Source organism: Protomyctophum parallelum (genome assembly GCF_964188405.1).
Source record: "Protomyctophum parallelum genome assembly, chromosome: 1".
Taxonomy (NCBI): domain Eukaryota; kingdom Metazoa; phylum Chordata; class Actinopteri; order Myctophiformes; family Myctophidae; genus Protomyctophum; species Protomyctophum parallelum.
Genome location: NC_139697.1, coordinates 34,437,485 through 34,464,647, shown reverse-complemented (window position 1 = coordinate 34,464,647; position 27,163 = coordinate 34,437,485). Strand labels below are relative to the sequence as shown.

The 27,163-nt window shown below is 41.8% G+C and overlaps 1 protein-coding gene across 1 annotated transcript in view; it reads right to left on the bottom strand.

Annotated features, from left to right (window-relative positions):
• LOC310867086 (uncharacterized protein) overlaps window positions 1-24,007 on the bottom strand; it is a gene marked incomplete at both ends in the record, with an annotated part of 32,396 nt that extends 8,389 nt beyond the window's left edge. Inside the window, 23 exons of the mRNA XM_083776881.1 lie at window positions 4,507-4,669; window positions 4,958-5,117; window positions 6,004-6,208; window positions 6,510-6,666; window positions 6,873-7,001; window positions 7,153-7,265; window positions 7,381-7,491; window positions 7,580-7,761; window positions 7,869-8,006; window positions 8,170-8,310; window positions 11,139-11,377; window positions 13,586-13,788; window positions 14,160-14,322; window positions 14,455-14,614; window positions 14,719-14,923; window positions 15,227-15,383; window positions 15,979-16,107; window positions 18,507-18,619; window positions 19,686-19,796; window positions 20,379-20,560; window positions 21,765-21,902; window positions 22,266-22,406; window positions 23,809-24,007. Of these exons, the coding sequence (XP_083633007.1) occupies window positions 4,507-4,669; window positions 4,958-5,117; window positions 6,004-6,208; window positions 6,510-6,666; window positions 6,873-7,001; window positions 7,153-7,265; window positions 7,381-7,491; window positions 7,580-7,761; window positions 7,869-8,006; window positions 8,170-8,310; window positions 11,139-11,377; window positions 13,586-13,788; window positions 14,160-14,322; window positions 14,455-14,614; window positions 14,719-14,923; window positions 15,227-15,383; window positions 15,979-16,107; window positions 18,507-18,619; window positions 19,686-19,796; window positions 20,379-20,560; window positions 21,765-21,902; window positions 22,266-22,406; window positions 23,809-24,007 (3,639 nt within the window). The remainder of the gene's footprint in view (window positions 1-4,506; window positions 4,670-4,957; window positions 5,118-6,003; window positions 6,209-6,509; window positions 6,667-6,872; window positions 7,002-7,152; window positions 7,266-7,380; window positions 7,492-7,579; window positions 7,762-7,868; window positions 8,007-8,169; window positions 8,311-11,138; window positions 11,378-13,585; window positions 13,789-14,159; window positions 14,323-14,454; window positions 14,615-14,718; window positions 14,924-15,226; window positions 15,384-15,978; window positions 16,108-18,506; window positions 18,620-19,685; window positions 19,797-20,378; window positions 20,561-21,764; window positions 21,903-22,265; window positions 22,407-23,808) is intronic.
• Between the last annotated feature and the right edge of the window lie 3,156 nt (window positions 24,008-27,163).

Here is a 27,163-nt window from a genome sequence, read left to right as displayed (position 1 = left end):
ATACAGTAGAGTAATAAAAGGATAGAGGCCGAACCGGACCCTTAGCCCCACCCCTCCGCTATTAACAATAGAAAGCACAGGTTCGTGTGACCAAGGTTGAGCATGGGAATAAGACATATTGGGATTTCAAACAAGGCATTTTATTCTCTTTTCGTTTTGTACACAGTTATTCTTTTAAAATACTCATATTAAAAGTCAACATCATATAAACAACCAAGACATATACTATACTGTACCATACACTTGGCTGGCGTACCGGAGGATGAGCACAGCAGCATGAAATAAGGGCATTTCTACATACTAATTCCCCAGGCAGCCAGTATGCTGATACATTTAGGAAAAACCATGCCTTCAAACTCTTGTCCTCCTCAGATACGCCAACCTTACAGCAAGCTAGGGGATCCCCTGAATAAAAGCAGCACAGCCCTTTTAAACCTGTCTGCCAATAAACCCCACCCTTAATTTGAAACAAGGAGCACCTGGCTGATGTTGCCATAGTAACAGGTCTACCTGGTTACAAAAAGAAAAACAGCTGGTGGTATATAGGCCTACTAACCAACAGCCATTAAGTCATCAATAATGTTTGAAGAACACATTGTAGTGAATTCTAAGTAATTTAGAGACAGTTGGAACTTAAAACATATACAAAACATAAAAACATATATTTTGACACCAACTTGACCTTCTAAGTGGCTTGGAAGCTGAGATATTGGCACTTATAAAACATGGCCCTAAGCTACCGCACTAACGGTCATTCCGCTTGCAGCAGCTGACGGCTCCCGTGTTGTTTCGACTCAATCGGTGCAGACATGCAAAGGTATTGCATTTGGGTACAATGCAATGCATTATTGACAGATGCCTGCAGCCTATGCATTGTCGAAACATGTACTACCCTTTCGTACATGTACTAATTAAGTTAGGTTATATGTGAATATAGATATGCCTCCACATCCATGTTGGTGTTGGCCAAGGAGATAAACTTTCCAATGCTGCAAAATGGCTGAATCAGATCACAGGAATTACGCCTGTCGTAGTTGGGAGGGAGGGAGGGTTGGGAGGGCAGGTTGAACAGCAAATGGATTTGGGATTCAATTAGTCTAGGTTGGTTTTTCGATTTGCAATTTTCCTTTCTTAAATTTTGTTATTTGCTCCATTTATATTTCTATGACTATAGACATGTTTTTATTAATTTTGAACATTTCCTGATTAAATACTATAGGTAAACCTATACCATAAGCATGAATTATGGTTAGATTAAATGTTTTTTCATGGAATATTCAAGGCATCAATGATGCAAAAAAACGTCGTGGCTGCCTGGACATTTTTAAGGAAAAAGCTGTAGATGTTGCACTATTACAGGAAACAAATATAATATGATATCTGTAAATTAAACAATGCAGATTTTAAGGTAGCAGCTTTTTCTGCGGCCCAGAATAGAACAAAAGGAGTGATTGTTCTATTTCGGTCAAACATTAAGATTAGCATTATTAAAAAGGGAAAGGACCAAGAGGGAATAATTGCTTATGTGAAAACTGTTATTAATGGACAAAAAATTGCATTTATTTCAGTGTATGCACCCAATGTTATCTTCCTGTGGATTTGTCCATTTTATTGGGAAGAAAACCCGGACTGGATCCGTGGATCCGGATCCAGATCTTCAAATAGTAAAATCAACAGGAATCTAACATTTTTATGAAAAAATAAACCACTTGAGTTTTGGTGATGCTCTATATTGTCTGAATCAACTTTGTTTGTGTTTGTTTACGTACTAAAAGAGTGACTTTGAGAGCTGTTTTAGCTACAATGTAAGTCAATGAATTATCAATTTCTAATCACTGGAGCAGTATTTTTTTATTTCTTGTCCACATTATTGTAGTAACTACACAACCCAAACCTCAAAAAAAGTGGCCTTACCCTTTAATGAAATGAACAAATTTAAAATCATATTGGGGGCTGACTTCAATACAGCCGTGGAAGCCATAGATAGAACATCCAGGACTAATGTTAATTCACCAAGCACTCGCGCTGTAAAAAATGTGATGCATCAGTATTGTGCGGCTGTTGTCAGCGCATCATGGCAGGTAGAGCTCTGGTAGCTCTACCTGGTAGAGCTCTGGACTGAAGTTGTTATTCACTCCTATTAATTTCGAACAATGTATTCATGTAAAATTGACAAAATCCTAACTCTCAGATGTCCCAGGAAAACATTTTAATTATTTTGTTTTTGTCTTTTTTAGAACCCGAAAATGGAGTAGTCGGACTGAGGACTAGCTGCCTTTGCTGCCCTGTTCCACCAGTTGTGTTGTTCCACCATTTGTGTTTTAGTTAAGTTAACACTGGCATTTTATAAAATGGAATAAAGGGCTTTGTTTAATTCATTAAAGTATTTATTAACATCTTGCATAATTACAGTACATTTCAAGCACAACTAAATACACACCATAAAGAATTAAAGTTGTCTGCATGTGTATCACACAGATGGCTGCATCAGGGACATAGGAAACTATGGTGATGTCGGCCTCATTATGACTAAATACAGCAGTGGTTCCCAAACTTTTTCGTGTCAAGGACCCCCAAATCAACATTCATTAGGCCACGGACCCCACATTTGAAAAGTGGATAAGGGAGAATTTTTACGGCTCTAGCAGTGATTCCGAAAGATATTCATTTCATGGATCCCCCAGTTTCACACGCATTATGCCACGGATCCCCGATTTAATGGCATTTCTATCTCTGGTAGTACTGTCACGTCGTGGACTGCGGTCGCGCAGGTTTAAGAGAGCCAGTGTCACGGTGCGACTCAAGACAAGTATGCTGAACAGACAGGCAGGAGCAGAGAACGTCAAATTAAAGTATTTATTATACTGAAAACACTAGGTGAACATAACGGGAACAGAACACCATAACACCAAATGGACCCGCTAGGGATCATTTGGTTCCATTTGGATCCAAATGATCATTTAGCTGGGTCCCCCCTGGAACTCCCTCAAGTACCCCTGGGGGTCCCCAGACCCCATTTTGGGAACCACTGAAATACAGTATGTATGGACAACCCTGAAGGTGTACATTACAACATGATCACCAGGTGCTGGTCTGCTTGCTCTTCAGGATGACGTGGTGGAAAAAGTACTCAATTGTTTTACTTAAATAAAAGTACCAATACTGCAATTTAAAAGTACTTCGTTACAAGTAAAAGTACGGAATTGAAAATGTAAAAATATATAGGCCTATCTACACTTTGTTGTACTCATTTCATTGGTATTTTGGCAGAAATAGTGCTGATGGTGTCTTCCCTGCTCTCCTTATTGCAGCATTTGTTGCTTATCAATTTGAAGATGGCGTATGCTGGGATTGACAGACTGGGGAATCCAGCCAAGATGAAAATAATAACATATATCCAGGCAGGAAATTGACGCTCTGCCAGGGCGGGGAACTCCGGCTGTGGGGAATATCAGAATTAAAAGTAAATTACAGTAATAACATTAATAATAATTATGAAGACCAATATCATTTCAACAATAAAGAAATTGTATGAATGCAAAACATCGCTGTAAATGAAATCACATTGTATACAAAATTACAAATATTGTGATTAATTATACAGTAGCTACATGGTGGAAGGGCCTGCAATTATGCAGTACTTTTACTTTAAATTTTTGAATACTACTCCAAATATCATAGTCTTGTCTGCTAAACTGGGAATTCTATCATATCACACCGCCGGTAACAGTAATCGCCCCCCGTACAGCTGATATGACTTATCATCCAAAGGCCTCACTCACACCTTCGCAACAGACTGATGTATGCTTGTTGTATACAAAGTGTGTGATACATCTTGCCCCAATGCATTTCCAATGGGAGTCACATGGTTTGACACAACATTTGTGTTGTATGAGGGGGAGGGGGGCAGTCGAAACACAGCCGAAAGCCATACAACAGCTTGTAGTCCAAAATGTTATATCAAACCATGTGACTTCCATTGGAAATGCATTGGGCACTTACACTTACATCTTGCTTACATCTAGCATGCATCAATGTTGTATGCTAGATCGAAAGGTGTGAGTGAGGCCTTAGGCCTCACTCACACGATACTGTTCTTGTATCATTCCCCTCACCAAGTGCAACTGGTATGTGATAAGATATTGAATTGTAGAGGAATAAAGGCCTATTCATAGTCTGGATTTTCGGTGGTAAGGTGACCACCGCTCCGGTGGTGAGCTGACCACCGGAGCTGAAATAACGTTGAGCGGTGGTGAGTAAAAACAGAGAGTAGGGCTGGAGCGGTGGCGGTGGTTTGCTCTTCACCGCGGCTCGTGACGTCATGTTGTAGTTCGGTGGTCACCTCACCACCGAAAATCCAGACTATGTATGAGCCTTAACATCGTCGGGTGGCAACATGAAGAGAATTATAAGAGCAAAACAAAGCAGCTGACAAGAAGGTTGAAAAGGAAAGGAGGAAAAACACAAAAACAGGATATGGAAACTTATGTAAAATCATTCGCTTACAGAGTTGGGGTCCCAGACCAGGTAGGTGAGCTCCTCTTGAAATTCGGTTACCAGGTAGAACAGGAAGATGACAAGGATTATGAGAGGACTGATGACTCTCCATGTGGCCTGCCAGTAGATACCAGGCTTTTGTCCAATCATGAACACCATGTCGTTATTGAATCTGAGAACCAATATATATTTATTCATTATTATTATTATTATTATTATTATTATTATTATTATTATTATTATTATTATTATTATTATTATTATTATTATTATTATTATTACAATTATTATTATTATTATTATTATTACTAGTAGTAAGTAGTATCCTATTGCTATTGAAGACCTACATGTAAAACACAACATGTCAATAAATTGCCATGCAGTTAATTTAAAAAAACACACCCGTATGAACTGAGTGGTGCAACTCCCCCACCCCCCGCCACTAACCTGTGCCACTAACCTGTCTATGCCATAGATGTAGACAACCGCTATCATCTCAAAGAAGGCGATGATCAGAAGGGGGATGGAGCCAGCAAATTTGTCGAAGAGAGCAAGCCAGTAATTCCCTGACTGCTGAGCAAACAGGAGGGCAATGATGAAAGCCACAAGGCATGTTAGACCTAACAAACAAACACACGCACAACAATTTGACTCCAGTGTATTTTTACCAGCTGCTGGAGGCAGGCTGGGCTGTTTTCTATCGGGTTGGTAGTGGCAATTTAAGGCCTATTCATAGTATGGATTTTCGGTGGTGAGGTGACCACCGCTCCGGTGGTGAGGTGACCACCGGAGCTGTAATAACATGGAGCGGTGGTGAGTAAAAACAGAGAGAAGGGCTGGGGAGAGCGGTGGTTTGCTCTTCACCGCGGCTCAGTGTCATGTTGTAGTTGCAGTGGTCACCTCACCACCGATAAATCAGATTATGAATAACGCTTTATCATTGGCTGCCGTAGTCCCCCATATTTCTGATTGGCTTGCCGACCTCTCAGCCAATGGGATAGTATTGCAGCCAGCAAGTTAGCCACAGACATAATAGACGCCCTTTCCGGCTCTGGAGCGTATGTGCTCAAGGGAGGGCAAAACATTCCCAAGATTCCTTGTGAAGCACCGCGCAAGCATGAGTCACAGAGCGCATGTTCGAGTCTGATAAGTCCCGGAAAAGATGCGCTGTGATTGGCCAGTAATCACTTGAGTGGCAGTGTGACGTGCTGTCCACACCTCCGGCATACTTCCTCCCCTAGTGTAAATTGTTCCGCCCCTCCTTCAACACAGCGCGTCACGGCAGAGACCATTAATTTGGTCAGGTTTACTACGCTTTTAGTAGGACTTTTGACTTTGTGCAGTGCTTTAATTTGTTTCCACATACACACACACATAAATGCATATACACACAGATTTACATTTCATAGCACAATTCTGCAGATATAATAAGGCTGATAATTGATCAATTCTTCTTTATGGATAGTTGATCTTAGATACTGCATGGGCTGAGCTCAAAGCACTCACCAGTTAAAACTTCTCTGGGCCACTTTCGGGGAAATATGTTTAGGTCCAGTAAGGGAACCACGACTCCCTCGATGTTACCAAACAGGCTGGACAGACCCAGACAGAAGAGCATGATGAAAAACAGAACGGACCAGAGAGGCGAGATGGGCATCTTGGTGATGGCCTCTGTGAATACAATGAATGCCAGACCTGTTCCCTCCACACCCTGGAGAAACACAGTTCATGGTTACAAATCGGATAAGAAAATATGAATTATGGCATTGCAGGTTGTCCTTGAACATACGTATGGCTGGTTGACCAGTGACTCAAAGGTTGCTGGTTTGATTCCCGGCACTGACAGGATACCTTTAATGTGATGGATAGCGGGAGCCTAGTTTTTCCGTACTTACTGTACATAGGAATTGTCTTTATATTTCAAGTACCTTAGATTATGGTAATTTGCAATAAAGGTAGGTTCTTAAAAGAAGAATTACACGGTTGTAATAATGTAGTATAACAGTGGTTACCTCACTGAGTAGCTTCTGCAAGTCACAGGTTTTAATGTTCAGTCTGTGAACAACTTCTGGATCAGAGCTGTTCAGTTGGTTCAAAACAGTCTCGTAATTGTCTGAAGTGATGCTGCCCTCAGCAAGATCAAATCCATTTAACAGCGCTATTATGTTCCTGGAGAGATTGAAATTACACCAAAAAATGTCATTGTCTAATTCTATAATTTTTATCCCACGATTTTACAACCCATTTCTTCACCCAGTGTCTAATTATCTAATTATCTAATGTAATCCTGGGCGCCACGCTTCCTCTGCCAGCCTCGGGGGGGCTGCACATGTCGTAACAGTGGGAAGCTGTATGTGATTTTGTTCTAAACTCACCCTTCCACACAGGCATCATAATTCTCTGTGGCTCTAAATCCAATGACAGAGTAGATGACCGTGGCGGCATAGATAGAGGTGCATCCGGTGACCACAGACAGGATCAAGGCATCTTGCTTGCAGTTATTGCTATAGTAAGAATATAAGTAACCATAGAAGAACATGGCAAACAACATACATTTTAGGTATGATGATAAAGTGTGGCTATCATATATTTTTAATCCTTCAGACTTCAAAACCGCTATGGTTGTAAAACAGTACAAAGATGCACATCTCTTACTGAATAGGATTGTAGCTGGAGAAGGAGATGAGGCCACCCCATGCCAAACCGAACGAATAGAAAACCTGCGCACCTGCGTCCAGCCAAGTCGCTGGATTAATCAGTTCATCTATCTGAAAGCATACAAAACGTTGCTCTGAGTCTGCATTGACTTGGAAATCGGAGATTGAAGATGTATGGCAGACAATACTTTCAATAGCTTTTTGGAGTGACAATCAAACCACCTACATCTGGGGTGAAGAGAAATGTGATTCCACTAAAGGCGCCTTTTAGAGTTAGCCCTCGGATCAGGAAGATGGTCAGTACGACATAAGGCAGAGTGGATGTGATGTAAACGGCCTGAAGTCATTAGGGGGGAAGAAATATCACAGTTATATGTGTACATATCAACTTGACATTCATGTAGATGACTGAGACCTTAACTGACCTTGCCTGTTGTGCTGATCCCTCTGATGCAACAGACATAGAGGACCATCCAGGCGCACATGAGACACAGTACTATCCACCACTGCAAGCCTCCGGAATCTGATATAGACGCTGAACTGTTCAAAGTCACTCTGTACCAAAAGTAATCTGTCGGGGAGCTCTGCTCACACTCTGGCAAAAGGCCTGTAGGTGGTGACAAAATACTGTCTGGCTGCAGTGGACAAAGTAGACAGCATCTCTATATCCATCTTTGTTAAGAAAAGGTATATATGTACTGTATATTCAATTACCTGTGCCGTTGTCATTGAATGGACACTGGGACCAAGGAAGGGAGCCCTGAAAAGAGTTGAAAAGATACCAGATGGTCCAGGCGATGATGGTGTTGTAGTACAGGGCAACCAGGAAGGATACCATCATCGAGGCTATACCTGAGTGATGGGTGCACCTTTGACTGTAAAATCATATCCTAATGCCTGATTTACAGTATTAAGTACAAGTTACAAAGTCTTTGTATTGTTGTTGCAAGTCGTAAGGCCATTACTTTGCTCTTATGATTAATGCATTATATGATTGACGTTTAGCTATACTTACCAACGCCAGTCAAGCAAGGATGGATGGCCCGCCACACTCCCACACTGCCCTTTCTGAGGCGCTGTCCAATGGCAAACTCTAACAGTAGGAGAGGTGTTCCCTCCAGAACCAACAGGATTAGGTAGGGAATGATAAAAGCTCCTGAAAGGTGGAGACATCCTGGATTATCCTACAATTTTAGTAGGCCTGCACAGTTAAAGTGTCTTTTCTTAGCTGAAATCTGTTCATCTGGAATCTGCTATACTTGGAGAGTAATAATTATGTTGCAAGGTGTGTGTGTGTGTGTGTGTGTGTGTGTGTGTGTGTGTGTGTGTGTGTGTGTGTGTGTGTGTGTGTGTGTGTGTGTGCGTGTGTGTGTGCGTGCATGCGTGCGTGTGCATGTGTGTGTCTGCAATGCATGTCTGTTCACAGCGGTGCAAAACAGACACACAATATAAATGAATAAATATGGCCACATATCCTGAACCAGTAGTATAATGTAGTTACTGTATAGATGCAATGGGGCCCCTAGTGCATGCTACTTACTATGAAGCACACACATGCACGCACGCACGCACGCACGCACGCACGCACGCACGCACGCACGCACGCACGCACGCACACACACACACACACACACACACACACACACACACACACACACACACACACACACACACACACACACTACATTACATTACATCATCAGGGATGGAGATCCCATCATCATGCCCATATATGGAGATCCCTGATGGAATCAATATTGGCCAGCAACTCTACATCTGACCTCAAACCCTTAGATCTCCATATATGAAGCTGACCTGTTTTGACATTCCATATGTTGATCCTTCCTTATCCATCCTTCCTCTTCGATGTCTCCCTTTTTCTGTTTTTATCCCGCGATTTTGCAACCCATTTATTCACCCAGTGTCAATTATCTAATGTAATCCTGGGCGCTACAATTCCTCTGCCAACCTGGGGGTGGGGGGGCATCGGACAAACCTCATGCTTCCTTCTATGTATGAGGAGTCCAAGCTGCTTCTTTTCACCTGACAGGGGGGAGTTTCCCCGGCCGGACGTAGCGTGTGGAAAGAACCTCCCTTTTGACTGATAACTCTAGACGGGCCTGCCACAAAGTTATTAGTGAAGCCACGCCTGGCAGCCAGCGAAAACTAGAGTTCTCAACAGGCCCGAAAATTAAGGCCCGGTCCTCATCAAACCCTGTACACTCAAGACACTTCCCCCGCTGCCACACTAGAGTTCTCATCAGGCACGAAAATTAAGACCGGGCCCTAACTGGGCCCTCATCAAACCCTGGCCTGTACACTCAAGACACTGCCCCCGCTGCCACTCTTAGATCTTATATACCAAACTATTCATTTGAGGGATAGAAGTGTTGCTTGTGTGGGACAAGTGGGATGGGTCGGGATTAGAAACGTATTACTTAAGTTGCTATTAAATGCCTTGATGTCAATTCGACCATAGGCCTAATATTGCCTATAATTTTGTTATTAAACCCCTTTGGAGTCTCACATCTTGTTTACAACAGAAAGCCAACTATTAGCGGACTAACTATTAGGGCATTTGGACAATGGTGCCTGCCAGTCACAATGTGGGACAGGGGCACAATTTGGGGGACACCTATAGAAATGAGGGGCTGTCCCACGCAAAGAGGGACATCTTTTCACCCTACCTTTAGGGCAAGGTCGTTGATTTTCATTTTGTATTTATCCTTAGGGCCCCAAATCACACCTTTGAAAGCACAAGTGTCTATTTCAAACACAAAGTGTTTTTTGACTGGGGAGTCATATTTTGACAGCAAACTGCTTGACATAATTTTACCCCCTTCCCTATACCTAATTATTGGACAGCATTAGGATGTTGATATTCATTTTGTATTCACCCTTAGGGCCCCAAATCACACCTTAGAAAGCACGAGTGTTGATCCCTCCCCACCTGTCCTTCCTCTTCGATATCTCCCTTGTGATTGCGACCGCAAATCGCATTTACTATGAAAACGTGCAATTCCCGTTAGTCAGGCCGTCACCACATGACCATAATGGTCATGCCTCATGACCATAATGGTCATGCCTCATGACACCACGTGACATCATCAGGGATGGAAATTTTAAGCCCATATGGGAATGCCATATATGGAGATCCCTGATGTCATCAGTATTGGCCAGCAGCTCTACATCTGACCTCAAACCTCTTAGATCTCCATATGTGGAGCTGACCTGTTCTGACATTCCATATGTTGATTCTTCCCCGTCCATCCTTCCTCTTCGATGTCGCCCTTTTGACTGATACCTGTCCTTTTTTACTCTAGACGGGCCTGCCCCAAAGTTATACTGAAGACACTGCCCCCGCTGCCACCCTTAGATCTCCATAAATGGAGCTGACCTGTTCTGACATTCCATATGCTGACCTCATCAAGCCGTGTACACTCCAATCCTCAGCACCCATTTAGCCTATTATAACTTTAAATTAGTCTAGTACAGTATATTGAAATGTAAAATGAACAAAAAAATAAAAGGGAAAGGAAATGTTTGTCCATGCAGCTTTCAGATGCAACATGGTTAGCCCATAGGGTCTCTGTTCCTCAACTCTCTATGAATCATTAATACCAGCTGTAGGACAGTCCTGTGTGTCATTGAATAAGTCACTCATCCTCCTGCCCCTGGCACAATAGAGTAATATGTCTTCTAGATTGTGTTGACTTAAAAGTTGATTGTTAAAAAAGGTTTACAACATCTGTCATTGGATTTGGATGATTGAGTGTTTAGAAGGAAATATATAATTTGTTTTTTATAACCATTGGAGGCATTGTAAGATGCTTTAGCTTTGCATGTGATGAAAACGGTAAAGACTGAATTATTATTTACATTGCTAGTAACTTACACAATTTAAATGATTTTTTTATGACACTGACAGTGCTTTGTCAGCTTAACAGACCCCACCCCCACCCCTCCTCCCCCATGCCATCTTACCTCCTCCATGGGATTGGCACAGGTAAGGGAAGCGCCACACGTTGCCCAGCCCTACGCAGAAGCCCACGCAGGTGAGGATGTACTGTGCTTTGTTGTCCCATTTGAGCCTGTCGGTTTCTCCCTTTTCCAGCTCCTCCAGCTCCTGGTGAGAGGGGATTCGGTCATCTAGACCCGGATTTGGAAACGCCAGTCTCATTGTGCAGTGTTCCACCTCAGTCAGTGAGACAATGCAGTTGATACTGTGGTATGTAGCCTATACTGTGTAGTGCAGTGTCTGAAACAGAGTCTCTCTCACACTTTTACTGCACGACTGAAGGACTAGATTAGAGTTACTGTATGCAAAGTTAGCTTCTGTGCGTTAGCAATTCAGGCCCATACAGTAGAAGTTATATCTTTGCACCTTAACCCCCTATTTCCGTACTTCACTGGCCATTCAGCAGCTCTTTACAGGTTCTAAGTCCAGTGTGTAACAGATACACACTTGATAATAATTAATATAGCATACTTAATGATTGTGAAAAAGTGATTGGTGCTACTTTTATAGAATAGTTTTTAATAGCTTTTTGAGCTCATATGAGCAACTTTACACAAACAGGAAAGAATGGCATTAGTGGAGTGACTCATTCGGTAAATCAGCCATCCATCCCCCCACACACTCAACAGAAAGACCCTCATGATGACACTTGACAGCATAGTTCCATCTGCTCTGGTTTGTACTTTGTACCATGTTGCTCGACACAATAAGCATGCATGCATCTACCAGCTGTGTCCATTATAGAGGACAAACTATAGCTATACTGTAGATAAAGCTCTTCATTACTTTTGGTTTTGGCAATGTTATTCCATGAAGATTATAGAATGGGAACATACAGTATATGAGCTTTTTTTCATGATCAACCTACCTAATGAACATTTACTTTTCAGTGATCAATCACTAGATTATCTGGACAACATATTTTGGTTTTGAAAGATGTATTTTTCTGGCTGTGGTCATGCAAATTACTAATACAGCTGCAGCATACAGTATAGACTATAGAGTAATATTACTGTATTTCCAGAAAGTAACAATGACTAGTTCTGCAGATGCAGCATTAGATATTTTTCACGGCAGCCATTATTGACAGGAAAAAGTAGGGCTATACACTAAGTAATTAAGGTTGTGTTACATTCAGAGCCATGGGCCACATTGGGCCAGGGACAGGCGGATGCTCTTCATAGACTAATGGATGAAAAATATGTACTAATCTCAAGAAGTGTTTAAATTTAGCCAATCATTTCTGAACATATCTTTTTATTATTTTCATTTTAAACTTGTGAGAGACATTCACATAACAATCATTAAGACATCAGTGCTTGCTTATTAAGTGCAACAGCAATTTGTTTGGCACTATAGAACTGTACAGGATATATACAGTATGCAACACAGTATTCCTATATGACAAACATCTACAAACTTTACACACGCACGCACGCACACACGCACGCACGCACGCACGCACGCGCACACACACACACACACACACACACACACACACACACACACACACACACACACACACACACACACACACACACACACACACACACACACACACACACACACACACACACACAGGACTACAAACAAACTAAACAGTTCTTTCAACAAAAACAAATGCCCCACTCTTAAAGTTGGGTTTAAACCCGTTTTCATAGGAATATAATATTCTGTTGTAAAACAACTCCCAGAGCCTTACTTTCATACATTTTATGAAACAGAGATTAAATTGCTACATTTCTTTTATGTTGTACATGCGCGTTAAATAAACCATGTCATTTTGTGATGTACAATTGTCCTTGAAAAGTGAAAGGCTATCACACAGGAAGCATTACATTCCTAGAGGTCAGGTTGTATTGTGTAAGGGCGCAGTCACAACCAACCCATTGAAAAGCATTGGCAGAATCCGCACCATAAGGCAGAAGTATAGTTCGGCGTGACTTCACCCTAAATCTATATTTGAATTAATGATAAATAAAAACCAACATTGATGATAATAAAGAGTCAAGTTGACATTTACTGACTATGACTTCACTCACAGGCCAATGTCCACATGGTTTTAAAGTCCAGAACATAACCATGGCAATACAAAGACAGTAGCAATAACACCAAGAACTTGTGCGCTCATGTTTAGAACAAACGTTCGTTTAAACAGTACACTGACAAATCCTCACTGTTAATTTAACCCTGAGAATAATGGTCCCAAATGGGATCTATTTTGACATTACAGTACACTCTCATGCCGTAGTGCGACGGTGTCCCGTGACGAAAATAGCAGATCTACAAGCTATGCGACGTGAGCTTTTTAAAGATCAGCAATTTCGGTGCGGAAAAGTAAATCAAGTACGGTATCAGAAACTTTTTATTTAGATTATATTAACTATAGGTTTCACTAGTATCCAATATTTACACTTTAAGTTTTTCACTCATTTGTATTTTGGCAGAAACGGTGCTGATGGTGTCTTCCCTGCTCTCCTTATTGCAGCATTTGTTGCTTATCAACTTGAAGATAGCGTATCCTGGAATTGACAGACTGGGGATTCCAGCCAAGATGAAAATAATAACATAGATCCAGGGAGGAAATGGACGGTCTACCAGGGCGGGGAACTCCGGCTGTGGACGGAATGAAGGGGGATATCAGTATTAAAAGTACATTTCAGTAAGACCATTAACATTTCAACAATAAAATAAATGAATGAATGAATTTTCTTACACTCACTTTACTGAATACCTGTAAATTATATATAATTTACATGTACTATTGTGAATACTTACCACCAAATTACCAAATTAACTGTACAATTAATACTGTACATAAGTACGATTCAGAGGAACCTTTACTTTACTCGAGTATTTTCATTGATTTAAAAAAAAACCTTTATACTTCTACTCCACTTTATCTGTAACAGAGTATTTCTACTTTGTGGTATTGCTACTTTTACTAATAAATAGCCTAGTAATAAATCAGATCCAGCACCACTTACCGCATCTGGGTCCCAGACCAGGTAGTTGAGAGGCTCGCTGACTTGGGTTACGAGGTAGAAAATTAAGATCACTGCCATAATGACTGGACTGATGAACCTCCACGTCACCTGCCAGAAGATGTTGGGCTTGTGGCCAATCATAAACTCTATGTCCTCGTTAAACCTAGTTGAGGAAGAAGCATTAGCTGAACGCAGCACACCACCGATAGCTTAGAACTGTCTAAAACATCCGAGTACTTTTATTGTTTGATTGAAGCACCGGCACTAAAGATTGCACCGGTGGATGTTGGCTCACCTGTCCACACCGTAGATATAGATGACTGAAAACATCTCACAGAAAGCGATGACCAGGAGAGGTATAGACCCGGCAAATCCATCGAACAGAGCTAACCAGTAGTTTCCAGATCGCTGGGCAAATATGAGGGCAAGAACGAAGGAGACTGCACATGTGACACCTGAGATGAAATCATATTTTCTCTGGGTTAGCAGTAGTTTTACTCATCAAAAGCTGTCAATGATGTAAAGTCAATGATTCATGTTAAGGCTTCAAGTAAATTACCGGTACAAATCTCTTTGGGCCATCTTTTAGGTAAAATGTTTAGGTCTTGTAAGGGGACCACGCATCCCTCAATATTGCCAAACATGGTGGACAGCCCCAGACAGAAGAGCATGACGAAGAAGAGGACGGCCCAGATAGGAGAGACAGGCATCTTTATGATAGCTTCTGTGAATACAATGAATGCCAGACCTGTCCCTTCCACACCCTGGCCGAAGACAAAATAGAGACAGAATAGATGCAAAAACAGTATTGTGATTTGTATACTTATTACTTCAGAGTTTCTGCAATGAAATGTTCCTGTCACATAGTATCAAAGCAAACAAATAATCACTACTATTACTGGAAAATCTCCATAAACACATATATGACTTTTGTTTCTGTCAAAACCCCTACACCTGTTCCGAGCAGATAGTGAATAAGATGTTGAGGATTTAAATAGTTAATAGCCTACATTTGAACAGATGTAAACCATAAAACAATTTTCTTGTTATTGTTTTATATGACAGACCTGACTGAGGAAAAACTTCAGACTACACTCTCTTAGATCCAGCCCTTCAATGATGCCTGGATCTGTCTGATTGCGGTAGGTCAACGTATCACTGTAGTTGTCCACTGTGATGTTGTTTTCGGCATAATTGAAAGCATTCGTCAACTTTAAAATGTTGCTGTGGAAAAAAAATACATGGAATTCAGATCAGTCACTGATTTAAAGATAAATCTCGTGGCATCAGCTACATTTGTGATCAAGTCTCTGTAGTGATGATGGGCTTAAATGTTGATGATGATATTTTACTGGCACTCACACACTATTGTACTTTAGTGTGTTATGTTTGTGTGTATCCATAGAAGAACCATTAATGGCACCAAAATGTATGGTGCTTGTTTGAATTCTAAATCTCGTATTTGGTCTATATTCTGTTGCCTGTGTTCTGTGTGGGAGAAAATGTGGTCCTCTATAGCAAATATACGACGCACTTCAACAAAAGGGACAAGTGGACCTGTGTTCATCAATAGTTTCAATAGTGCATTGAAAAAGAAAAGGTACTGTATAACATTAACTCAATTTCACAGATACCGCCAGAAACGCCAACTGAAAACAAGGCGGCGTCTAACAACGTCGTGACTTCCATATTGTGGACTAGTCTATAATTTAACGTATTGTCAATGACATTTGCCATCATGCTTGGGCAAGGTCTCACACGCAACGTCCCACACAGACTCAAGGACAGCTTGCCTCCTAATGAAAATACTAAGACTCACAGATCCATGCAGTCGTCAAATTTCTCTGTGGCCCTAAAGCCAATGATGGAATAGATGACAGTTGCAGAGTACACAGAAGTGCAGCCGTTGATGATGGAGATGATAACCGCATCCTGCTCACAGTTGTTGCTGGAAAACAGTGACCATGAGAGGAATCAATAATCCAAAGATCCTGATTCATACATTAGTTAGCAGAGAGTTGTTCATGGATGCTAGCGTCCATGTGTGCGCATGCGTGTATGTGTACTGTATGTGTATGTGTGTGTGTGTGTGTGTGTGTGTGTGTGTGTGTGTGTGTGTGTGTGTGTGTGTGTGTGTGTCTGTGTGCGTGTGTGTGTGTGTGTGTGTGTGTGTGTGTGTGTGTGTGTGTGTGTGTGTGTGTGTGTGTGTGTGTGTGTGAGGGTGTGTGTGTGTCTACAGCTCCAGGCATCCTCTTGGCAAACACAGAAATCAAATGCTTACTTTACGCAGATGACCTGCTGCTGCTGTCCCCAACCAAGGAAGGACTACAGCAGCAACTCGATCTCCTAGACAAATTCTCCCAGACATGGGCCCTGACAGTGAACCTAACCAAGACTAAAATCATGATATTTCAAAAAAGGCCCAGCCGCCAAAACCACCAATTTTTCCTAAATACAATCCCACTAGAACAAACTAAAAACTATACCTACCTTGGCCTAAACATCAGCAGCACAGGGAACTACAACCAAGCTGTAAAGGACCTGAGAGACAAGGCAAGAAGGGCATTCTATGCCATCAAAAGAAACATCAAAATAGACATCCCAATTAAAACATGGCTTAAAATACTGGACTCTGTGATAGAACCAATTTCCCTCTATGGTTGCGAGATCTGGGGACCATTAGCAAACCATGACCTTGAAAAATGGGATAAACACCAAACCGAGACCCTACACACAGAATTCTGCAAATCCATTCTCCGTACCCAGCGAAAAACACCAAATAATGCATGCAGGGCAGAATTAGGACGATACCCACTCATAATCAAAATAAAAAAGAGAGCACTTAAGTTCTACAACCACCTAAAAGAAAGTGACCTAGATGCACTCCATAACAAGGCACTCACACACAGTGAAACTCTAGAGAGATGCCCCCTCAGCCAGCTGGCCCTGGAACTCCGGGCACAAACACAAACAGAGCCACGAGATAGAAAACCCATTGGACTAAACCAAATTATAAAACAGCAAAAGGAAAACTATCTGACACACTGGAAAGTGGCAACACAAAAGCAGAGTAAACTAGAATGCTATCTGGCCCTAAACAGAGAATACACAGTGGCAGAATACCTGAGCACTGTGACCGACCCAAAACAAAGAAAAATCTTAACTAGGTACAGACTCAGTGAGCACAGTCTCGCGATCGAGAAAGGCCGTCATAGGCAGACCTGTATCCCGAGAGAAGACAGACTATGCACCCACTGCACACTAAATGAAGTGGAAACCGAGCTACACTTCCTAACCATCTGTCCATTGTACCAAGACATCAGAGACACATACTTCCCACAGATTACAACCACACACGGAGATTTTGAAAACATGACCAATGACAAAAAACTCCCATATCTGCTGGGCGAAGTACAACAATGTGCAAACACAGCAGCAAGATTTGTGAGTTGCTGTGATAGGAGAAGGATATCAAATGGAACACAACCACCGTAAAGACTAATCATTGTGTATATGCCTGCACTATACCTGCATCGAGTGATCTTGAACATAGAAGTTGATCTATTGAAGAATCTGACAAAGTACATAATTTTTGTTTTGATTGTATTGCTGTATTGTTGTACTGTTCGTTCTGCTTTGGCAATGTAAACGTATGTTTTCTCATGCCAATAAAGCCCTTTGAATTGAATTGAATTGAATTGAATTGAATTGAATTGTGTGTGTGTGTGTGTGTGTGTGTGTGTGTGTGTGTGTGCGAGCGAGCGAGTGCTTGTGCACGTGAATATTTGTGTACATGATGTGCCATTAGGCAAAGCAGCGGCCCACGGGCCTTCCGCAGTCCCCAGAAGCAACATGAGTCACTTCACATCAAATGGGTGTCGCATGGACAAACCCTGCCCCAACTCGTTGACCGTTTCACGCAATGGGAGTGAGAAAGTGCGAGAAACGACTATATCCAGCAAGCACAGTCAGGACCTGGACGAATTAGTGTCATCTCTATCACCTGATTTCAACAAACATAAATTCTGGGTTAGGGTTAGACAGACGTCCCTGGATGAATCATAACTAGTCAGCTCTAACCCAGAATAAGCTATATTATTTTAACTGGTGAAAGGACGTAAAGATCATCCCCATATGGGCTGTGATCTGGCCTAGTCCTCACATCTGCAGTCCTGAACGTCACCGGAGTCACTGGAGGACGTCATCATAACGTCATCATGACGTCATTTGGCTTGCTGGGTAGAGCTCTCATGAGTTTTTTTTTAATCACTCTTTTATTTTATTTTTTTAATCACTCTTGATAAGATTACTAAGGGCATAGACCCGATCTACATTGATGGTACTTACTGAACAGAGTTGTAGCTAGAGAAGGAGATGAGGCCTCCAAAGGCCAACGAGAAGGAATAAAACACCTGGGCACCTGCATCCAACCATGTTTTAGGGTTCATCAACTCATTTACCTAACAGAGAAAGGACAATTAACACACATAGAAGACAACTGATGCAGAGTTAGACTCACAGATATTTAAGTAGTAGTTTTAACACATGCCTTCTCTTCTTGAAACTTATCTCATAACAGCATTATACTTTCACAATTAGCTCTTTTTTACTTTTCTTTACGTTTCAATAGAAGTGTGCAGAGAGACACAAGGATCTTGGCCTCACTCTTACGCCAAGGGGGTCAAGAAGACACCCTGCAGTAGTCCTGACAGACCTAGACTACGCGAATGACATCAGCCTGCTCTCCAACCACATGGAGCAAGCACAGGAGCTCTTGAGCAGAGTGGAGTCTGTGTGTGCCAAGGTTGGCCTTCGGCTGAATGCCAAGAAAACCTATAAAATCCAAACGGAACATCCACCTCTCACAACAACAGGAGGCACTGCTCTGAAGGAAGTCAATGACTTCAAGTACTTGGGCTCATGGGTCAACTCAACAGAGCAAGATCTAAAAGTGAGGAAGGCACTAGCATGGAGGGCCCTGAATGGCGTGGCCAGTGTATGGAACTCCAACCTCCCCCGACAAATCAAACTCCGTTTCTTCTACGAATCTACGCGATGGCAGAATCTGTTCTCCTATATGGCGAATGCTGGACCCTGAAGCCAACTCTGCAGAAGGCTCTAGAAGGGTGCTACACCAGAATGTTATGTGTAGTGCTCAACATTAGCAAGAGTACACATGTTACCAACGAGAATCTGTATGACAGAATATTCAGGGTGAGTGACAAAATAGCAGCCAGGAGAATGAGACTCGCAGGACACTGCCAAAGACACCAAGAGCTCCCAGCCAGCAAACTGGTGCTGTGGGAACCAACACATGGGCACCGGTCACGAGGACGTCCCATACTAACATACTGTATGTGGATGTACTCAAGAAAGATGCAGGAGCGAGCTGGCCGGATGTATGGAGAACCGGGATGACTGGAGGCGACGATGGATGGCTCGTCTGAGGACGACCTAGAGAAGACATAATGAGTCTTTTAAAGGGGTTAATCAATAGTTATTTGATTGGCTGGCTAACATTCTTACATCTGGAGTGAAGAGGAACTGGACACCTGCCCAAGAGCCTTTGAGAGTCAGACCTCTTATGAGGAAGATGGTGAGCACCACATATGGAAGAGTGGACGTGATGTATACAGCCTAGAGAGAGAGAGAGAGAGAGAGAGAGAGAGAGAGAGAGAGAGAGAGAGAGAGAGAGAGAGAATCAAATCGCATGCTCTGGCAGTGGTGGAAAGTAACTAAGTACATTTCCTCAAGTATACTGTACAATTTTGAGAAACTATTGCTTTACTTGAGTATTTCCATGTGCTGCATCTCAGAGGCACACTGCACCCACTACAATTATTTGACAGCATTAGTTACTATTTACATTGCATATAATACAAAACAAATTATTGTGTGTATTACAGGTTAAGCCTGTGTTCCACAACCTGGTATGGTATTACATTGTGGTATTGCAACTTTTACCAAACTAAAGATCAGAGGACTTCTTACACACACGTGCACTCTCTCTCTCACATGCACGCATGCACGCACGCATGCACGCACTCACACACGTGCACACACGTGCACACACACACACACACACACACACACACACACACACACACACACACACACACACACACACACACACACACACACACAGGCAGAGTGAGATAGGCAAGCTGCCAGCCTATCAGATTATTAGATAATAGAGTGGAATTTGACTCCCTCTCGGACCTTTCCTGAGGTTTCGATCCCTCTGATACAGCAGACGTAGAGCAGAGTCCAGGCAGCCACCAGAACCATCACCATCCACCACTGCAGACCTCCGGATTCATCGATGGCTGTCGAGGTGTTCAGAGTCTCTCTGTACCAGAAGTAGTCTACGGTGCTGCTCTGGGCACATTCTGCTACCACACCTGTCAGAGTCAGACACACAATGTCAAGACTTGTACAGTAGCTGTGCTCCATCTGTACAGCAGTGACTCCCAAACGTAGTCAGCTCAAAGATTTGACGTTTCCCCAAACTAGTAAATATAGCAGATATACAAGCCTTTTGAGCTGCGCTGCGATCTTGTAGATCTGCTATTCTCACTACTTCTTAAGGGCCAAACTCCCGAAGGGTGCTTTTCTATGTGCAGTGGCGGTGGCATTCATATGCATGCCACACACACACACTGGCACAAACTCAGTCACAATATCACAGATCATAACCTGTAGAATCTTCTTTTAGCACATCTCAAGCCTATTATTATACTTCATTGCAAACTATAGTGTACAAATTAGGCTTCATAGCGTACAAGTAAGACGCGAAAACGCGGGAAGCGAACGCAGCTCGTCAATTGCAATAACAACAATTAGAATAAATTACGTACTTTTTTTTTCTTTTTAGTTAGTAATTTTTTTCTACTGTGTCTAAGTTTTCTACTGTGTGTGTGTGTGTGTGTGTGTGTGTGGGTGGTTGTTTGTGTGTGTGTGTGTGTGTGTGTGTGTGTGTGTGTGTGTGTGTGTGTGTGTGTGTGTGTGTGTGTGTGTGTGTGTGTGTGTGTGTGTGTGTGTGTGTGTGTGTGTGTGTGTGTGTGCTACAGCTGCGCCCTCTGGTGGCGGGTGGGTGGTGTCACAGCGGGACAGACAGACAGACACACACACAGACATGATCTGCCGGGTCTCATAGTTAGTGCTCATTGCGTTCGCAATAATGTAATAAAGCAGACATTCCTTAAAAATCACACCCGTGTGAACTGAGTGGTGCAACTCCCCCCTCTCCCCCCCCCCTCCTCTCCTCTCTCTCTCTCTCTCTCTAATTAGCAGGCAACAGTGCAGCACTAATACTATCTCTCTCTCTCTCTGTTTCTGGCACAACAGCGCCCCTACTGGTACTCATAGTCATACTGGTGCTCATGGCCACATAAGTGAACACATAGGTAGAGTGGTTGCACCACTCAAAAATATTGTCTGATAAAAACAGCAACAAACACGATAGATTTTCATTAAGAGACCAGCTCTTTCTTTCTTTCTTTCTTTCTTTCTTTCTTTCTTTCTTTCTTTCTTTCTTTCTTTCGAACTTAGAGATGTGTGTTATCCTCCATGCACCTGTTATCTCTCAGGGCCGTAGGCCTATACCTGTCTTGTTGACATTGAGAGGGCATTGACTCCAAGGCAGCGGGTCCTGGAAGGAGTTGAACAGATACCAGATGATCCAGCCCATGATGGTGTTGTAGTACACGCCCACCAGGAAGGACACGATCATGGATGCGATACCTTGTACACAGTGGTGGAAAAAAGTTTAAAAAAAGCAAATTAAGTAAAAAAAAATAAAGTTTTAAAATAATGGAGTAAAAGTACAATATTTGCCTCTGAGATGTAGTAGAAGTACAGAAAATTGGAAATACTCCAGTAAAGTACAAATACCTCAAAATTGTACTTACAGTAGTAAGTAATACTTGAGTAAATGTACTAAGTTACTTTACACCTGCTTTTACATCACGGACAGCATTATGATAACTGCAAATGAATTTAAACAATTAAAATGTTTCCACCAAAACCACCAACCGTAAAAACCGGGGAAAAGAAAAATAATAGAACTCATGAAATGTAATGAGGTTTGGTCTATACTATACATACCCACACCAGCCAGGTATGGGTTAATTGAGCTCCATACTCCCACAGCGCCCTTCCTCATGCGCTGGCCGATGGCAAACTCCAGGTGGAGCAGTGGGATGCCCTCTAGGACCAGCAGGATCAGGAAGGGGATCATGAACGCTCCTGCAATGACCAAAATAACAAGAATGACTCAGTCATAACTGCCAGGACAGGTGCAGAAAGCTCTTGTTTCTGAACATCTACAGTTGAATCAGTTTGTGTGCCGCAACCTCTGCCTCAGCCCACGGCTTCACATTGCGGATTTCAGAGTATGGGTTTCATGGGTAGGTCTCACATTGGCTTAGAGGCAGCCTAGAGGTAGCCAATCATGAAAAAGTGGTGAACATGTAGGTGAACATGTAGTCCAGGCGCTTTTCCAGCACCTGGCAAAAACGTGCCTTAAACACTAGAACCACTGGCTAGTTCCTGTTCTGAGCATGTCACAATAGGCCAACATTCTGCAAAAACAGACAAACATCCATCTGACAATAGCAGATCTGCAAGCTTTGCAAAACGTGAGTTTGTAGATTAGGGCGGCTATTTTTGCCAAATTGGGCCTAGTTTAGACCCTTTGGGCGGCTCCGGTCAACAAAGTAGAGTTTAATATACATGTAAGTGGTTAAAGGCAAGAAAGGCCCTTTGAATATAGCTGTGATAGGATCTTTCCATTTGTACTTTTTTATACTACTATACTGTAAGCGCATGATGACTACTGAATCTTGAACAATCAGGCCCATTTACTATAAGGCTAGTAGATTTGTGGAAGATTAATGTTGTAATATTTGGATGGACATGTTATAGTTTTGTAATGTTATTATCCTTTATAACATTTTTTATTTCATGTGAAATGTATATTATCCTGATTCTGAAAACACATTTCCATATAAATTGACAATAAAGTAATCATATTTCATCTTAGCATATATTTATTACCCTCAACTGGCATTAGTATAAGAGACAAATGCAATTTTCTTGAACAAATATTGTAGACCGTATGTGGTCTAGACTGTAGGCCAGCAGTGGCTCTGAGACATTGTCATGTTAATGACCCCACATTGAACTGTAATCAGCTGCAGACCCCCATTTCAAAAGATGTTGTGCCAGGGACATATTTTTTGTGTTCTTAAAGTTTTTTCAAGATTGTTCCAAATTTTCAAAAATGTTTGTGATTTTTCTCTATTTTAGAATAGCTGTAAAATATAAACAGGTTAAAAGTGGTTTAATTGAATTGGATGTTAAATTAACTCATTTTGCTGGGGATACCCTGGAACCCTCTCAAGATCCCTGGACCCCACTTTGAGAACCTCTGATCTAGGCTAATGAATTATCATGAGCATACACATCTGCACACACACATGCACTTAGAATAGTCTTCACCTCCATGCGTTCTTATTTTTGTTTGTTTTTTCAGTTCTTTAATTCCATTTAAAGTTCAGATTTATTTGGATGTATATTGCATTTATTTGTACAGTTATAGTCTATACAGAATCTTTGAGATGCAGGTGAAGGTCATATCCCACCCTACCTCCTCCGTGACTTTGACACAGGTAAGGGAATCTCCAGACATTGCCCAGTCCCACACAAAACCCCACACAGGTGAGCAGATACTGGGCCTTGTTGTCCCATTTGGGTCTGTCCCCGGCTTCCTCTTTCTCCATCCTCTCCAGCTCCTGATGGGATGGTATCCGATCATCCAGTCCTGGGTTAGGAAGCTTCAGCTTCATTGTGTGGCTGATGGTGAGATTCACTCTAATCTGTGATGTTTTAGTAATCCAGGCTTTCTTCTGTTAGATCTCTCTCTCTCTGGCCAAAAAAGATGTGCAAAAAAAAACTGGACCTTCACCTTAAATCCCCCAGAGAGATTATCTCTCTATCTCTCTATCTCTGTGTCCTACTGCTGCTCCCTGAGCATGTGTTGTTTAAAGGGGGACTGAAAAGGTATTTATGGTGACCTTTAGCATTTCAACTGTAGTTATCTGTTACGCTGTCACACCCTGTGAAACATTATGTATTGTCAGCATGGTTAGGTGGAAAAGGCTATGGCCTTCTTGATAATGGTTAATACATCATGTGACGCTACAGTCAAATCTTACTGAGAGATGGGGGTGGGTGGGCGTGATTGAGAAATGAAAGGAGACTCCCATGTGATGGTAATTTGTATAGATGGCTGGAAAATAAACAGTAGCAGTATATTATGGTCAAATATGTGGGCTCGCTCCAGCGAGCAGGACACACTTCTCTACAGTTTATGAGCCCAGCGTCATACTTTCACTTTGAAACTTCATTCAAACTTTAGAATGTTCATCTGTCTTTGAATTTTCATTGTTGAAAAAGTTTTTTTTTAAGGTTTATACATTTTTGAATATTTTATTTTATTTATATCTTTCTCCCCCCAATTTAATCTTCAACCCCACCTCACCTTTGCAGCCTCATTACTCTGGCATACTTTGTCGTAGAAACGTGATTTAAAAGCTCACATTTCCGAAATCGCAGTTTGATCGCAGGCCATTTGGCCTAATTAGAGCCCCCTCATAGTCCGTCGCCTCATTGAGTAGAGTGCGGACACGGACATAAATTAATTACAGTGCTGACATTTGAATTAAAAGCTCACAATGAGTTTCTCTGTGAAACCTTGTGAGCTTGTAGATCAGTAATTTGTGCCATTAGGCTCTGTTTAAACTTCTCTTCCTCTCTTCTTCTCCTCCCGGCCTGTATCAACAAGCTCACAATGAGTTTCTCTGTGAAACCTTGTGAGCTTGTAGATCGACTATTCCATCTCTCCTTTCATTGGCCAGACATCCCACTGGTTACCAAGGTGTCTTCCTATTGGCTGGGCTTTAAACAGTAACTCCAATTCCCTTTATGCTACAGGTCTCAAACATGGTGTGTGGCCTTACAGGATAGGCTATGATATTACGCCCTGCCCCACTGTCTTCCTATTGGCTGGCCTTTAACAGTCATAACTCCAATTTCCTTTATGCTAAGGTCTCAAACTTGGTGGGTGGTCTTACAGGACAGACTGTAACATATTAAGCCCCGCCCCCACTGTCTTCATATTGGCTGGCTATAACACCAGTTCTCAGTTAAGCTTATTAATTTATATTTATGTTCCATTGATGATGTCATTTTTTTTTCTTTTTACTATTTCTTCTACTTTAATACATTTTCTACTCTACATCTGTGCACTGTACATTATTTGCAGTTTTCAGTGAGCCCACGCAGTTTCTGCAAAAACTGCTTTTCTAGTTTAACTCTGAGATTGAATACAATTAATGAACACTAAAGTAATGCAGGGTTGCACCTGTACACCCTGTGAAATGGATAAAAACAATATTAAAATACTCTGCACTCCCTGCTCATTTTACTTGTCTCATAATTTGTTGATGACTAGCAAGCAGAATGTGAAATGCATAATAGTACATCCACAACTACATACAGTTTAACATAAACAGAAAGAAAAACTCACAGATGTGTTTCCCACCAGGAAGACACTATCTTGAATATTAGACCAAGCTACTGATATATATGTCATAAATAGATATGTTATCTCATTGGGACCTTCAATGATTTCATAATAGCATGCGATGCGTCGTTACCTGCACACAGTTCTAGATCTGAAATAAAACAATTCATACTGTCAAACATAACTGTATATTTCATCAGTATGTCAATTAAGATGTCAGTGTACTACGTTCACATTTGGGTAGTAAGTGTAGCAAAAAGTCTGGTATGTCACTGTGAAGTCAACATTTTCAGAGTGCCTATCAGTGTTCCTTTGTAATACAATAATTAACCAAAGATTAATACAGTCCATACAGTATATGGACTATTTTATTGACTAGCAATTTACAGAGACAATCTTCCAGGTATTGTCAAGGTTAGTAAGACTTAAGACAGAGAGTGTGTGTGTGTGTGTGTGTGTGTGTGTGTGTGTGTGTGTGTGTGTGTGTGTGTGTGCGCGCATGCGTGTGTGCGTGCGTTTGTGTGTGTGTGTGTGTGTGTGTGTGTGTGTGTGTGTGTGTGTGTGTGTGTGTGTGTGTGCGCGCGACTGCGCGTGTGCGTGCGTGTGTGCGCGTGTGTGTGTGTGTGTGTGTGTGTGTGTGTGTGCGTGTGTGTGTGCTAATTGGCTCTGTGCGTGTTTAGTAGCCTACTGTGTGTATATGGGTTAAGTGTGTGCACACAAGCACAATTGCTTTTACTGAGGAAGTTGTAGCCAATAATGTTTAGTAATGATTAGACTGAATTTATGATGTGAGTCACTAGTGTACAGTACATGATCTACCTAGTACAGTGTGTCACAGTACAGACACTTTGAAACATCCTTTCAATAAACATTTTTCCACTCAGCACTATAGCCTACTGAGAAATGACATGATCAAATCAGCATCAACAAATCAGATCATCCAAGTCATGCACTCATCTTGTTTAAGTGGGAATATACAGTATAGCACTGAATTTCACTTAATCAAGCAACAATAAATGTGAAAGACAGTGCCAATGTTGATAGAACAGCTCCAGGCTGTATACATCTTGTTAACATACAGTAATGCACATTGCTCCATGACTATGCATATACAGAAAAATAAATATTGATATAACCAGTAAACCACACAATATTTCAACCACGCACCATCATTGCTCATTGATATCTGACCAGTAGCGGCTCTACAGGGGTGCATTGGGGGGCAATGCCAACCAGATTGGACACAAACCCTCCAGTCCAGATTGGCCAGTAGTACCCTATACCCTACCAATATTTTAATGTTTTACAAATGTTAAATCTATTAAGTTCTTCATGATTATTATACAATTTCGATAAAATTATAAGAGAGCCCCTCACTTCACAGTGAATTTCTTTCCTCCTGTCTTGCAACTGCAAT